Genomic DNA, 17,263 nt, shown 5'->3' with positions numbered 1-17,263 from the left:
CCAAAGCAAAAACTTACTGATGGATTCCCTTTAAAGACCAAGGTGAGTTATTGTGGACTAAAAAAACCTGAAAATATGCACTTTTTTCTTAACGAGACCTAACTAGTTGTCTGCTACAAGAACAAAAAGTTATAAACAGTGAAACAAGCAGGACTGAAAAATTTTCAGGGTGGCCATCTTTTCTCACTCCAACTGCCCATTAATGGTCAAGCAGGCCATGTTGGTAAGATATACAGTAGCTGCCTCCACTCATAATATTCTAATGGGAGATAACTATCAAAAGTCAACATTTAGGTCAAACGTGGGGTAAATTTTTTAAATTTCAAAAACCATCTAAGTGAAATGGAAAATTGTCTCATTTAGCCGTCCGGCATCTCCTTAGTGGAAGAGCTATGCATCAATTTAAGGCATGAAAACTCCATCCCCATGGCCTATTTTACAATTGGCTGTTAGCACGGAGCCTTGTCCTTACTTTCTCATAATAAGATGTGAACAAAGACGAGACGTTTCAATATTTCCTTGCTGCAAATTTTCTCTTTTTTTTTTTTTTTTTTCAAGCAAAATGTGTTAAGTAAGCTCTAAAAATCCAGGTTGTAATCTGCATAGCGAGACAAAATACATAATGTGAAGATGAAAATATATTTTTTTGGGGGGTATATAATTGGCATTTATCCTATGTCTATTAAGATGAAATCTGGCAATGATGTGAGCTTAGGAATTGGGTCATGGGCTTTGAAAAACACTCTCTAGTGTAAATGAGACCTCGGGGTCTCATTTTGCATTTGACACTTTAATATGTTATAAAGGAGGTATTAATATTTCTCGTGCTTTTGCAACATACGAGCCGTACATAGATTCTAGAGATACTTTTTATCAGTGCAGGTGAGACGTGCTCCCAGCCCCCGTCCCTCCCGTAACCTTCATTTTGCATTTTCCTGATTACAGCTGGGCCATGGACCTTTGGCGTAATAGATGAATTGATGGTAAAGGACTAACGAAGGGATTAAAACGTAAAAATAGAGCACAAGCAATGTTAATACTGTGTGATGTAATTGCAATCAAACTGTAACGACAATTTAAAATCAAAATCACGATTTTAAGGAAAACTCCACCTTTGTTTCAAAGTTTGTCACATTTCATAGTTTTAATCTACAAACTACAATAAGCTTTTTGACAAATTGTTTGCTTTCATTTTTTTTTTCACTGTATCTCAGATGCAGGATATTCTGTTCTCTGTTCACAGGTTGCCAAAGCAAAATTAGAAATTCTGTACATTTCCTATTAGCAGGGTGCGGTGCAGTGAGGATGATGGGCAGAATGGTGGCTCAGTGGTTAGCACTGTAACCCTGGAGTCCTGAGTTCAAATCTCACCAAGGATAACATCTGCAAGGAGTTTGCATGTTCTTCCCGTGTTGGTCTGGGTTTCTTCCGGGCACTTCAAAGACGTACTGATAGGAAACTTAGATTGTGAGCCCCAATGGTAACAGTGATGATAATGCATGTAAAGCGCTTCAGAATAAGATAGTGCTGTATACTATTCAGTAAAAAAATGACGTTAGGTCTGGGCTCAAGAATGTAAGTAACTTTATGTAAATGTAATTATAGGTGTTAATGAAGAAGAATGCAATAACTCAAAATTAGCATCAGAGAGGTTTACAGACCGATAGACCTTCTGCAGGGCAAGAATAATGCTCAGCTCGTACTTGAGGCTAAACTTAGCCTTTTCTCCCTTATTTCTGGAGGGGTCTGTTACCTCTAATGCTGGGGTGGAGAACATCTACCTCACAGGCCATAAGTGTCAAATGCCTTTTCTTCTACCCCTTTGCCCCACCCGCCCTTGGGCAGATTCCCGGGTCTCGCAGTGCTTGGGCTACCAGCCCCACCATCTCCCTCTGTGTCTTCTATGTGACGTATACAGCAGTATCAATGTATTCTATGTGATGTATATACATCAGCCCCAGTGACTCCTTTGTGATGTAAATACAGCAGGCTTGGTGTCTCCTATGTGATATACAGTACTGTGTATATATATATATATATATATATATATACACATACAGGAGACTCAGTGTCTCTTATGTGATGTATACAGCAGTCTCAGTGGCTCCTATAGGATGTGTATACAGCAGTCTCAGTGTCTTCCATGTTATGTGTACACAGCAGTCTTGGTGTCTCCTATGTGATGTATACACAGCAGTCTCAGTGTCTCCCATGTGATGTGTATACAGCGGTCTCTGTGTCTCCTATCTGATGTATATATAGCAGTCTCAGTGTCTCCTATGTGATGTATATAAAGCAGTCTCGGTGTCTAATATGTGATGTATATACAGCAATCTCAGTGTCTCCTATGTGATGCATTCAGCAGTCTCAGTGGCTTCTATGTGATATGTATACAGCAGTCTCCTTGTCTCCTATGTGATGTTTATACAGCAGTCTTGGAGTCTCATGTGATGTATGCTTCAGATGTCCCAATGCTTGTGTTCTATGTTACATGAGCAGTAATGAATTTCCCCATGAGGAGACCTGCAGTGTAATATACATCTGTGTTGCTATGACTTACTGCTGCAAGTTCTTTACCCAACTTATCATCGGAAACAGTCTCCGGCCGACGCAAACCTGGCACAGCAGTTACGAGGAGCAACATCATCAATACCACCTAACATCACAGCCGCATCTGTTATGATTTTCCCAATGGCAGGGAAATCAAAATAACAACGGACTAGCTCTCGGGTGATGGGAACTAAAGTGACCGTGACCTGAACCTGACACGACACTGGAAGTAGCCGGGGAGTGTTTCCTACGATGCCCTAGACACCACGCGCCAGCCGGAGATCTAACTACCCCTATCAGAGGAATATACAGGCCTGCCTTACCTCCAGAGATGAACCCCAAAAGGAGATAGCAGCCCCCCACAGATATTGATGGTGAGTCAAGAGGAAAAGACATACGTAGGATGAACAGCAGATTTAGCACAGTGAGGTCCGCTTACTAGATAGCAGAAGTACAAGAAAGAGTCACTTCACGGTCAACTTCAAAACACTACTCAAAAACACCATCCTGAAATTACTTTAAAACTCCAGTGACAACTCATGCCACTGGAGTGGCAATTCCAGCCCACGAGAGCTTCCAGCTACAGAGAGTCACATTGCAAATAGCTGGACAAAAATAGCATTAACTAGAAACAAAATTCAACTTAGCTGAACAGGATCTTGAGGCAGGAGAATGCAACAGAATGCTACTGATACATTGTTGGCCGGCATCGGACCAGCAGCCAAGCAGCCTTAAATAGGAAACTCCCCTAATGGGTGTCAACAGGTGATCAAGGATAGAAGAAGGCAAATAAGTGACACTACCATAAAACACCACCGGGGGAGCCCACAAACAGAATTCACAACAGTACCCCCCCCTTAAGGAGGGGGCACCGAACCCTCACCAGAACCACCAGGGCGATCTGGATGAGCACTATGAAATGCACGAACCAAATCAGGAGCATGAACATCAGATGCTGTCACCCAAGAATTATCCTCCTGACCATAGCCTTTCCACTTAACCAGATACTGAAGTTTCCGTCTGGAAACACGGGAGTCCAAGATCTTTTCCACCACATACTCCAACTCACCCTCAACTAGCACAGGAGCAGGAGGATCAGCAGACGGAACAACCGGCACCTCATACCTCCGCAATAATGACCGATGAAAAACATTATGAATAGTAAAAGATGCTGGGAGGTCCAAACGAAAGGACACAGGATTGAGAACCTCCAGAATCCTATAAGGGCCGATAAACCGAGGCTTAAACTTAGGAGACGAGACCTTCATAGGAACAAATCGAGAAGACAACCAAACCAGGTCCCCAACACAAAGACGAGGACCGACACGCCGATGACGATTAGTGAACTGTTGAGTCTTCTCCTGGGACAACTTCAGATTGTCCACAACCTGTCCCCAAATCTGATGCATTCTATCAACCACAGCATCTACTCCAGGACAATCCGAAGACTCCAATTGACCGGACGAAAAGCGAGGGTGAAACCCTGAATTACAAAAAAATGGAGAAACCAAAGTGGCAGAACTGGCCCGATTGTTAAGGGCAAACTCTGCCAATGGCAAAAAATCAAGCCAATCGTCCTGATCAGCGGACACAAAACACCTCAAGTAAGTCTCCAAGGTCTGATTAGTACGCTCAGTCTGGCCATTAGTCTGAGGATGGAATGCAGACGAAAAAGACAAGTCGATGCCCATCCTGGCACAGAACGCCCGCCAAAATCTAGACACAAACTGAGTACCCCTGTCACACACTATATTCTCAGGAATACCATGCAAACGCACAACATTCTGAAAAAATAGAGGGACCAGCTCAGAGGAGGAGGGCAATTTGGGCAAAGGCACCAAGTGAACCATCTTGGAAAAACGGTCACACACCACCCAGATGACGGACATCCTACGAGAAACAGGAAGGTCAGAAATAAAGTCCATAGAGATGTGCGTCCAAGGCCTCTTAGGAATAGGCAAGGGCAACAACAACCCGCTGGCCCGGGAACAGCAGGGCTTAGCCCGAGCACAAACATCACAAGACTGCACAAAAATACGTACATCTCGAGACAAGGAAGGCCACCAGAAGGACCTAGACACCAGATCCCTGGTGCCAAAAATTCCAGGATGACCTGCCAACGCGGAAGAGTGAACCTCCGAAATAACTCTACTGGTCCAGTCATCAGGGACAAACAGTCTACCAGGCGGACAGCGATCAGGCCTATCCACCTGAAACTCCTGCAAAGAGCGCCGCAGGTCTGGGGAGACAGCTGACAATATCACCCCATCCTTCAGGATGCCAGTAGGTTCGGAATCACCAGGCGAGTCAGGCTCAAAACTCCTAGAGAGGGCATCCGCCCTCACATTCTTAGACCCAGGCAGATATGAAACCACAAAGTTAAATCGAGAGAAAAACAACGACCAGCGCGCCTGTCTAGGATTCAGACGCCTGGCTGACTCAAGATAAATTAGATTTTTGTGGTCCGTCAAGACCACCACCTGATGTCTAGCACCCTCAAGCCAATGACGCCACTCCTCAAATGCCCACTTCATGGCCAAGAGCTCCCGATTTCCAACATCATAATTTCGCTCAGCGGGCGAAAACTTGCGAGAGAAAAACGCACATGGTCTCATCACTGAGCAGTCAGGACCTTTCTGCGACAAAACTGCACCTGCTCCGATCTCGGAAGCATCTACTTCAACCTGGAACGGGAGCGAAACATCAGGCTGGCGCAACACAGGAGCAGAAGAAAAGCGGCGCTTAAGCTCCCGAAAGGCCTCCACAGCCGCAGAGGACCAATTAGCAACATCAGCACCCTTCTTGGTCAAATCAGTCAAAGGTTTAGCAATGGCAGAAAAACCCGCTATGAATCGGCGATAGAAATTAGCAAATCCCAAGAATTTCTGAAGACTCTTTAGAGAAGTAGGTTGTATCCAATCACAAATAGCCTGAACCTTAACAGGGTCCATCTCCATAGATGAAGGGGAAAAAATATATCCCAAAAAGGAAATTCTCTGAACCCCAAAAATACACTTTGAGCCCTTCACAAATAGAGAATTAGCTCGTAAAACCTGAAAAACTCTCCTGACCTGTTGAACATGAGATTCCCAGTCCTCCGAAAAAATCAAAATATCATCCAAATACACAATCATAAATTTATCCAGATATTCACGGAAAATATCGTGCATAAAGGACTGAAAAACGGAAGGGGCATTCGCGAGACCGAAAGGCATTACCAAATACTCAAAATGGCCTTCAGGCGTATTAAATGCGGTCTTCCACTCATCCCCCTGCTTAATCCGCACCAAATTATACGCACCACGTAGATCGATCTTAGTGAACCACTTCGCCCCCTTTATGCGAGCAAAAAGATCAGTCAGTAAAGGTAACGGGTACTGGTATTTAACTGTAATCTTATTCAGAAGTCGATAGTCGATACAAGGTCTCAATGAACCATCCTTTTTACCCACAAAGAAAAACCCTGCCCCCAATGGAGACAAAGAGGGGCGAATATGACCCTTTTCCAAAGATTCTCTGATATACTCCCGCATAGCAGTATGTTCAGGTACAGACAAATTAAACAAGCGACCCTTAGGAAATTTACTACCGGGAATCAACTCAATAGCGCAGTCACACTCTCTGTGAGGGGGGAGAGAATCAGTTTTAGGCTCCTGAAAGACATCATAAAAATCTGACAGAAATGCTGGGATCTCAGAGGGAGTAGAAGAAGAAATGGGAACCAAAGGTGCATCCCCATGAATCCCCCGACATCCCCAGCTCAGCACAGACATTGATCTCCAGTCCAAGACTGGATTATGAATTTGTAACCATGGTAATCCAAGTACTAATACGTCATGTAGATTATATAACACAAGGAAACGAATAATCTCCTGATGGTCTGGGGAAAGATGCATAGTCACTTGTGTCCAATATTGTGGTTTATTGCTAGCCAAAGGTGTAGAATCAATACCCTTTAAGGGAATAGAAACCTCCAGAGGCTCTAAATCAAACCCACAACGCTTGGCAAAGGACCAATCCATGAGACTCAGAGCGGCGCCAGAATCCACATAAGCATCCACAGTAACAGATGATAAAGTACAAATCAATGTCACGGACAAAAGAAATTTAGACTGCAAGGTACCCATAGAAAAAGATTTATCAACCTTTTTATCAACCTTCTTTATGCGTTTAGAGCATGCTGATATAACATGAGCTGGATCTCCACAATAGAAGCACAACCCATTTTTGCGCCTGTAATTCTGTCGTTCGCCTCTAGACAATACACTATCGCATTGCATATGCTCTGGTGCCTTTTCAGAGGTCACCGCCAAATGATGCACAGGTTTTTGCTCAGAAGATACCGCCATATGGTGCACAGGTTTTTGCTCAGAAGATACCGCCATATGGTGCACAGGTTTTTGCTCAAAAGATACCGCCATATGGTGCACAGATTTTTGCTCAGAAGATACCGCCATATGGTGCACAGATTTGCGCTCCCGTAAACGCCGATCAATCTGGATAGCCAATTTCATGGCATCATTCAGACCTGTAGGCACAGGGAACCCCACCATGACATCCTTCACGGCATCAGAGAGACCTTCTCTAAAATTAGCTGCTAGAGCGCACTCATTCCATCTAGTAAGCACCGACCATTTACGAAATTTTTGGCAGTATATCTCAGCTTCATCTTGCCCTTGGGAAAGAGCTATCAAGGCTTTCTCAGCCAAAATCTCTAAATTAGGTTCTTCATAAAGCAACCCCAAAGCCAGAAAAAACGCATCTACATTTAATAACGCAGGATCCCCTGGCGACAATGCAAATGCCCAACTTTGTGGGTCACCCCGCAAGAGAGAAATAACAATTTTAACCTGTTGCGCAGGATCACCAGCAGAGTGAGATTTCAGAGACAAAAACAATTTACAATTCTCTCTGAAATTCAAAAAACGGGATCTGTCTCCGGTAAAAAATTCAGGCATAGGGATCTTAGGTTCAGACATTGGAGCACGTATAACAAAATCTTGTAAGTTCTGGACCTTTGTAGCCAGGTTATTCAGACCTGCAACCAAACTCTGTGGATCCATGATTCAAACAGGTGTAACCAAAGCCATTCAGAGATTAAGAGGAGAGGAGAAAAAAAAAAAAGGCTGAAGACTGCAGTTTAAGCAAGGAGTACAAATAAGCACTAAGGTGCACTTTCCAAACACAGAAGGAAAAAAAAAAAAAAACCTTTTCATATCCTTTCCTGCTTTAGTGCATAGTTTTAACACATGCAGGGCCAGCCAAACTGTTATGATTTTCCCAATGGCAGGGAAATCAAAATAACAACGGACTAGCTCTCGGGTGATGGGAACTAAAGTGACCGTGACCTGAACCTGACACGACACTGGAAGTAGCCAGGGAGTGTTCCTACGATGCCCTAGACACCACGCGCCAGCCGGAGATCTAACTACCCCTATCAGAGGAATATACAGGCCTGCCTTACCTCCAGAGATGAACCCCAAAAGGAGATAGCAGCCCCCCACAGATATTGACGGTGAGTCAAGAGGAAAAGACATACGTAGGATGAACAGCAGATTTAGCACAGTGAGGTCCGCTTACTAGATAGCAGAAGTACAGGAAAGAGTCACTTCACGGTCAACTTCAAAACACTACTCAAAAACACCATCCTGAAATTACTTTAAAACTCCAGTGACAACTCATGCCACTGGAGTGGCAATTCCAGCCCACGAGAGCTTCCAGCTACAGAGAGTCACATTGCAAATAGCTGGACAAAAATAGCATTAACTAGAAACAAAATTCAACTTAGCTGAACAGGATCTTGAGGCAGGAGAATGCAACAGAATGCTACTGATACATTGTTGGCCGGCATCGGACCAGCAGCCAAGCAGCCTTAAATAGGAAACTCCCCTAATGGGTGTCAACAGGTGATCAAGGATAGAAGAAGGCAAATAAGTGACACTACCATAAAACACCACCGGGGGAGCCCACAAACAGAATTCACAACACGCATCTTAGAGAAGCAGCTCCAGAAATCACATTAGGGGGAGGTAATGAAAGGTTTGACCAAACACAGTAGGATCAGTTATAAATTGATAATTTTGCACTGCCCTCTGGTATAAATGGTATAAATATCCTAATGGCCTTAGGTAGAAAAAAGGTTCCCCAACCCTGCTCCAATGGAATCAGCACTGATGCTACATTCGCACTCTACGGTCGTGGTCTGTCTCTGCTCCTCTGTGACATCGCGAACCTTAGTACGTAATGTCACAAAACTCAGGAGGAAAATTTAGGCTACTTTGAACTACCACTAATACACTCCTCTGATGAGTGAATGCCTCCTACATTATCAGCTAGGCCTTCTCACTGGACTCTGCTACGTTACCATTCTATGACTGTGACATACCCATCGCTTCTATGTCTCTGAGCTCTGCTACATCGTCAAACGGTATTTTCTGAAATACCCAACTCTGTTACGTCGACCCTGCATTCTTCCAGAAATACACAACTTCGCTACAGAGCTGGACTCTGCTACTGTACGCCTCTGGAGATACCCAACTCTGCTACATTGCTGGGCTACCCTACATAGCCACTGAGTACCTCGTGACATACCCTGAAATATGGCTGAGCTCTGCTATGTTGCCACTATATGCCTTCTGATCTACCCTGCTTTACTTGTTGATGGTCTCTGATATATTTTCACAGGATACATCCTGACATACTTCAATCTAATACATGAAGGAACTCTGCTACATCACTACAATGAGTCTATGGATGTACTCAACTCTGCTACATCACTGGACTCTGCTACATCTCTTCAGGGAGCCTTCTGATCTACTTTGCTCTGCCACTTCTGCTCTTGTTCTCCAACTTCCCTCTAATATCTACAGCCTCTGTAGTTCCAAGCAGACTGCCCTGCTGCATCCATGTCATCTGTTCATGCTACATTCCAGCTGATCTTCTGAACCAAGGGCTCCAAGGATCCATCTCAACAGGTGACACATAATAGCGTGTCATAACTCAGAGTCCAGAGTCAATCAACACTTCAAAACAGGACATAAAACATATTAAAAATGTAAAAGTTAATTTCCCTTTACATTCACAGACAATGTGGGTCTTAGCGGTTTGATCGGTATGGTGGGTGTTCCAGGACTTGAACGCCCACCAATCAACTCTATCACTAGACACTATAATATTAAAAATTTCAATGTTTATTTACCCATTAAAAAGTAAAAAGCAATAATAAAAAAAAAAAAATGGAGATTTGCTTTAAAGTACATTTTTAAAAGTTTCCATATATGTCCTATCCTCCAGCAGATCAGTAGAGATCACTGGGTTTCTTTTACCATTTTGTAGTCATTTTTTTAAATTGATTCACTTAGGGGAATGCATCCATTACAAAGGCTCTAGACGTTGGATTGATGTGAACTATGCAAAAAAAATAAATTACAAATATCACTCACCACTCCAATGGAAAAGTAATTATTTACGATGGAGTAAGGCACTGGGTCTCCCTTTTCATCTTTGTCATTAGGGATTACTTCGATTTTCCATCGGTCTACCAGGACTACTGTGCCATTTTCAATGTCTTTGAGGAATTTCAGCAGATTTTCCCCTTCGTAACCTATTAAAAAACCCCATAAAATATAGTAAATAGATGTAATATCACAGGAGTCCGGCAGCGGGAGCCTCCACCATTCCAAAGGTCTAGATAAAATCTCTAGTCTAACTGGAGAGATGGTGGGCCGGTACAGACCCTCCTGTGAAAACAATTTATATCAAACAGTAACCACAGTGAAGGACAAGACTCCATCTTTATTCAATGTAGAGGGGGTAAAAACCAACAGACGCAACAATTTCACTCTTATGGCCAAGGGTGGATGTTATAAACGCCGTAGGAGGGGCATGAAGACTGATAATTTGTGATCACCATCGGGACTAAATCAAGAGAAGGGGCATTTTTCCACGGTTCCAACCCTTACTGTAAAAAATATCTATATAAAGAAATATTTGGGGGCTCAGCCGCTCCTTCTGCCTACCCCACAGAATAGAAAAAAACTCATAAATTGCTTCTGCCATGGGTAAACGGAGATTATCAGTTCTCAGACTTCACTTGTACCTCTCATAAAGGGGGTTAAAAAAAAAATGGCCGAAGACAAAACACAGTCCATGGACATATATTTTTCCAACTTCTGGACACTCTCTTTATAATCCAACATGCCAAGCCCAGTTTTTGGCTCCTACAGATATTTAGGGACTAGAGCTGAGTGAAAAAATTCCAAAAGATTAGATTTCTGTATGAATTTCCCCTCAAAATTCAGATACGTTAGAATCCAAAATTTTGGGGGGAATTTCGAAGCAAAATCATCACAATCCAAATTTTGGGGGATTTGATTTCAGCCAATGAGGAATATGAAGGGGTAAAAAAAACAATAAAAACTATTATACTTACCTCTCCTTGATCTTCTCCATAGTTGTCCTGCCGCCGCTCCCTGTCAACTCCTCCGTCACTTCTCTTCGACTTTCTACCTATTCTGGGTCTTCCGGCGTTTCCACAGACTAGGACCCAAATGATCACAAGGACCACAATGCATGTAATTGATGGTATTTGATGGCAATGACGTGCATTGTGCCTCACGTGACCATGTGGGGTCTATTCGGCAGTGGCACTGCCAGAAGATCTCAAATAAGAAAGTCAAAGAGGATTGATAGGAGGACCGGCGGGTATCTGCTATGGGATGAGTATGAGGAGCGTCAAGGTGAGATAAATATAGCAGTGTTTTGTTTTTTAAACTGTTGAAGTTCTCACCAAATTTCTTTGATGCAAGTTGAACCTCTGGCTTTTCTTAAGTCATGGAGAGGAGTGGCCATATGGAAAATGATACAAGAGGAAGGCTGTAGTCGCACCTGGATTTTGGTGTATTAAGTGATTTAAAATCCCTTCTTTTGCATGATGTGAAATATATATGGTGTGGACTAGACCTTACATTGGAGAACAAGGACTTAAATTTATGCCTCTGTGAGTTAAGGTTAAATGGTTATTCTCATCATCTAGATGACAGCATTTTGATTCGAGGGTCTTCCACCTTGGTGCCCGCTGCTCAATTCTTTCTTTTTGGGAATCTTGGGAAAATCCAAGTCCTTTAATAAACTACCTCTTGCATGCACAGCCACCACTCCATTTCGATGAGGCATTTCAGGACTCCAGTTTCGGGATCAGTTGCACCTTCACCGATCAAAAAGTTATCATCCATCCAGTGGTTAAGTGATAACTTTCAGTGTTGGGAGTAAACTTTTAGAGACATAGGCGAGATAGGGGTAGGCTGCTCTTTAGCTAAATGTCATTATCAAAGTAACAGTGGTCCTGTATTTGGTTCCATCCATCTTCCCATCAATCTTAACCATCTTGCCTGTCCCTGCTGAAGAAAAGCAGGCCCAAACCATGATATTGCCACCACCATGTTTGACAGTGGGGATGGTGTGTTCAGGGTGATGAGATATGTTGCCTTTACGCCAAAAATATCGTTTGGCATTGTTGCCAAAAAGTTTGATTTTGGTTTAATCTGACCAGAGCACCTTCTTCCACATGTTTGGTGTCTCCCAGGTTGCTTGTTGCAAACTTTAACCCCTCTGTGACCTTAGACGTACTATCCCGTCGAGGTGACCTGGGCCTATCTGACCCTTGACGGGATAGTACGTCATAGCCGATCGGCCGCGCTCACGGGGGGAGCGCGGCCGATCGCGGCCGGGTGTCAGCTGACTATCGCAGCTGACATCCGGCACTATGTGCCAGGAGCGGTCACGGACCGCCCCCGGCACATTAACCCCCGGCACACCGCGATCAATGATCGCGGTGTACCGGCGGTATAGGGAAGCATCGCGCAGGGAGGGGGCTCCCTGCGGGCTTCCCTGAGACCCCCGGAGCAACTCGATGTGATCGCGTTGCTCCGAGGGTCTCCTACCTCCCTCCTCGCCGCAGGTCCCGGATCCAAGATGGCCACGGCATCCGGGTCCTGCAGGGAGGGAGGTGGCTTACCGAGTGCCTGCTCAGAGCAGACACTTGGTAAGCCTGCAGCCCTGCACAGCAGATCGCAGATCTGGCAGAGTGCTGTGCACACTGCCAGATCAATGATCTGTGATGTCCCCCCCTGGGACAAAGTAAAAAAGTTAAAAAAAAATTCCCCACGTGTGTAAAAAAAAAAATAAAAAAAATATCCTAAATAAAGAAAAAAAATAAAAAATTATTCCCATAAATACATTTCTTTAGCTAAATAAAATAAAAAAAACAATAAAAGTACACATATTTAGTATCGCCGTGTCCGTAACGACCCAACCTATAAAACTGCCCCACTAGTTAACCCCTTCAGTAAACACCGTAAGAAAAAAAAAAAAAAAACGAGGCAAAAAACAACGCTTTATTATCATACCGCCGAACAAAAAGTGGAATAACACGCGATCAAAAAGACTGATATAAATAACCATGGTACCGCTGAAAACGTCATCTTGTCCCGCAAAAAACGAGCCGCCATACAGCATCATCAGCAAAAAAATAAAAAAGTTATAGTCCTGAGAATAAAGCGATACCAAAATAATTATTTTTTCTATAAAATAGTTTTTATCGTATAAAAGCGCCAAAACATAAAAAAAATGATATAAATGAGGTATCGCTGTAATCGTACTGACCCGACGAATAAAACTGCTTTATCAATTTTACCAAACGCGGAACGGTATAAACGCCTCCCCCAAAAGAAATTCATGAATAGCTGGCTTTTGATCACTCTACCTCACAAAAATCGGAATAAAAAGCGATCAAAAAATGTCACGTGTCCGAAAATGTAACCAATAAAAACGTCAACTCGTCCCGCAAAAAACAAGATCTCACATGACTCTGTGGACTCAAATATGGAAAAATTACAGCTCTCAAAATGTGGTAACGCAAAAAATATTTTTTGCAATGAAAAGCGTCTTTCAGTGTGTGACGGCTGCCAATCATAAAAATCCGCTAAAAAACCCGCTATAAAAGTAAATCAAACCCCCTTCATCACCCCCTTAGTTAGGGAAAAATAAAAAAATTAAAAAATGTATTTATTTCCATTTTCCCATTAGGGTTAGGGTTAAGCCCCCGTCTCACTAAGCGAGATCGCTAGCGAGATCGCTGCTGAGTCACAAGTTTTGTGACGCAACAGCGACCTCAGTAGCGATCTCGCTATGTGTGACACGTAGCAGCGACCTGGCCCCTGCTGTGAGATCGCTGGTCGTGTCGAAATGGCCTGGACGTTTTTTTGATCGTTGAGGTCCCGCTGGGTAGCACACATCGCTGTGTTTGACACCTTACCAACGACCTCGTTGACGACTCAGACACTGAATCGTCATAATAGCTCCCATGTGACATCGTTGTACAGGTCGCTACAGGTCGCTGGGGAGATGTCAAACAGCGAGATCGCAGCAGCGATCGTTGGGAAAATCTCACTGTTTGACATCTCACCAGCGACCACATAGCGACGCAGCAACGATCCCTGACAGGTCGTATCGTTGTCGGGATCGCTTTAGCGTCGCTAAGTGAGACGGGGCCTTTAGGGTTAGTGCTAGAGTTAGGACTAGAGTTAGGGCTAGGGTTAGGGTTAGGGTTAGGGTTAGGGCAAGGGTTAGGGCTAGGGTTAGGGCTAGGGTTAGGGTTAGGGCTAGGGTTGGGGCTAGGGTTAGGGCTAGGGTTAGGGCTAGGGTTGGGGCTAGGGTTAGGGCTAGGGCTAGGGTTAGGGTTAGGGCTAGTGTTACGGCTAGTGTTAGGGCTAGTGATAGGGCTAGGGTTATTGCTAGGGTTAGGGCTAGGGTTGGGGCTACAGTTAGGGTTGGGGCTAAAGATAGGGTTAGGGTTTGGATTACATTTATGGTTGGGAATAGGGTTGGTGTGTCTGGGTTAGAGGAGTGGTTAGGGTTACTGTTGGGATTAGGGTAAGGGGTGTGTTTGGATTAGGGTTTCAGTTATAATTGGGGGGTTTCCACTGTTTAGGCACATCAGGGGCTCTCCAAACGGGACATGGCATCCGATCTGAATTCCAGCCAATTCTGCGTTGAAAAAGGAAAACAGTGCTCCTTCCCTTCAGAGCTCTCCCGTGTGCCCAAACAGGGGTTTACCCCAACATATGGGGTATCAGCGTACTCAGGACAAATTGGACATCATCTTTTGGGGTCCAATTTCTCCTGCTACCCTTGGGAAAATACAAAACTGGGGGCCAAAAAATAAGTTTCGTGGGAAAAAAAAGATTTTTTATTTTCACGGCTCTCCGTTGTAAACTGTAGTGAAACACTTGGGGATTCAAAGTTCTCACAACACATCTAGATAAGTTCCTTGGGGGGGTCTAGTTTCCAATATGGGGTCACTTGTGGGGGATTTGTACTGTTTGGGTACATCAGGGGCTCTGCAAATGCAACGTGACGCCTGCAGACCAATCCATTTAAGTCTGCATTCCAAATGGCGCTCCTTCCCTTCCGAGCTCTGTCATGCGCCCAAACAGTGGTTCCCCCCCACATATGGGGTATCAGCGTACTCAGGACAAATTGGACAACAACTTTTGGGGTCCAATTTATCCTGATACTCTTGGGAAAATACAAAACTGGGGGCCAAAAAATAAGTTTTGTAGGAAAAAAAAGATTTTTTATTTTCACGGCTCTCCTTTGTAAACTGTAGTGAAACACTTGGGGGTTCAAAGTTCTCACAACACATCTAGATAAGTTCCTTGGGGGGGTCTAGTTTCCAATATGGGGTCACTTGTGGGGGATTTGTACTGTTTGGGTACATCAGGGGCTCTGCAAATGCAACGTGACGCCTGCAGACCAATCCATTTAAGTCTGCATTCCAAATGGCGCTCCTTCCCTTCCGAGCTCTGTCATGCGCCCAAACAGTGGTTCCCCCCCACATATGGGGTATCAGCGTACTCAGGACAAATTGGACAACAACTTTTGGGGTCCAATTTATCCTGATACCCTTGTGAAAATACAAAAATGGGGGCTAAAAAATCATTTTTGTGAACAAAAAAAGAATTTTTATTTTCACGGCTCAGCGTTATAAACTGTAGTGAAATACTTGGGGGTTCAAAGTTCTCACAACACATCTAGATAAGTTCCTTGGGGGGTCTAGTTTCCAATATGGGGTCACTTGTGGGGGGTTTGTACTGTTTGGGTACATCAGGGGCTCTGCAAATGCAACGTGACGCCTGCAGACCTATCCATTTAAGTCTGCATTCCAAATGGCGCTCCTTCCCTTCCGAGCTCTGTCATGCGCCCAAACAGTGGTTCCCCCCCCACACATGGGGTATCAGCGTACTCAGGACAAATTGGACAACAACTTTTGGGGTCCAATTTATCCTGATACCCTTGGGAAAATACAAAAATGGGGGCTAAAAAATCATTTTTGTGAAAAAAAAAAGAATTTTTATTTTCACGGCTCTGCGTTATAAACTGTAGTGAAACACTTGGGGGTTTAAAGTTCTCACAACACATCTAGATAAGTTCCTTGGGGGGTCTAGTTTCCAATATGGGGTCACTTGTGGGGGTTTTGTACTGTTTGGGTACATCAGGGGCTCTGCAAATGCAACGTGACGCCTGCAGACCTATCCATTTAAGTCTGCATTCCAAATGGCGCTCCTTCCCTTCCGAGCTCTGTCATGCGCCCAAACAGTGGTTCCCCCCCACATATGGGGTATCAGCGTACTCAGGACAAATTGGACAACAACCTTTGGGGTCCAATTTATCCTGATACCCTTGTGAAAATACAAAACTGGGGGCTAAAAAATCATTTTTGTGAACAAAAAAAGAATTTTTATTTTCACGGCTCTGCGTTATAAACTGTAGTGAAACACTTGGGGGTTCAAAGCTCTCAAAACACATCTAGATAAGTTCCTTAGGGGGTCTACTTTCCAAAATGGTGTCACTTGTGGGGGTTTTTAATGTTTAGGCACATCAGGGGCTCTCCAAATGCAACATGGCATCCCATCTTAATTCCAGTCAATTTTGCATTGAAAAGTAAAATAGCGCTCCTTCCCTTCCGAGCTCTGCTATGCGCCCAAACAGTAGTTTACCCCCACATATGGGGTATCGTCGTACTCAGGATAAATTGCACAACAACTTTTGTGGTCTAATTTCTTCTCTTACCCTTGGGGAAATAAAAAAATGGGGGCAAAAAGATCATTTTTGTGAAAAAATATGATTTTTTATTTTTACGGCTCTGCATTATAAACTTTTGTGAAGCACTTGTTGGGTCAAAGTGCTCACCACACATCTAGATAAATTCCATAAGGGGTCTACTTTCCAAAATGGTGTCACTTGTGGGGGGTTTCAATGTTTAGGCACATCAGGGGCTCCCCAAACGCAACATGGCGTCCCATCTCAATTCCATTCAATTTTGCATTGAAAAGTCAAATGGCGCTCCTTCCCTTCCGAGCTCTGCCATGCGCCCAAACAATGGTTTACACCCACATATGGGGTATCAGCGTACTCAGGACAAATTGCACAACAATTTTTGGTGTCCAATTTCTTCTCTTACCCTTGGGAAAATAAAAAATTGGGGGCGAAAATATCATTTTTGTGAAAAAATATGATTTTTTATTTTTACGGCTCTGCATTATAAACTTCTGTGAAGCACTTTTTGGGTCAAAGTGCTCACCACACATCTAGATAAGATCCTTAGGGGGTCTACTTTCCAAAATGGTGTCACTTGTGGGGGTTTTCAATGTTT

At 43.8% G+C, this 17,263-nt stretch overlaps 1 protein-coding gene across 3 annotated transcripts in view; it reads right to left on the bottom strand.

Annotated features, from left to right (window-relative positions):
- The window catches only part of DGKB (diacylglycerol kinase beta), a 655,304-nt gene that overhangs the window by 300,887 nt on the left and 337,154 nt on the right, over window positions 1–17,263 (bottom strand). For all 3 annotated transcript variants that reach the window (XM_077268080.1, XM_077268081.1, XM_077268082.1), the window contains exon 19: window positions 9,993–10,153. In XM_077268080.1, coding sequence (XP_077124195.1) covers window positions 9,993–10,153 — 161 coding nt within the window. The remainder of the gene's footprint in view (window positions 1–9,992; window positions 10,154–17,263) is intronic.

The sequence above is a fragment of the Ranitomeya variabilis genome, chromosome 6, assembly GCF_051348905.1.
Source record: "Ranitomeya variabilis isolate aRanVar5 chromosome 6, aRanVar5.hap1, whole genome shotgun sequence".
Lineage (NCBI taxonomy): Eukaryota > Metazoa > Chordata > Amphibia > Anura > Dendrobatidae > Ranitomeya > Ranitomeya variabilis.
This window is presented reverse-complemented; position numbering and strand designations above follow the sequence as displayed.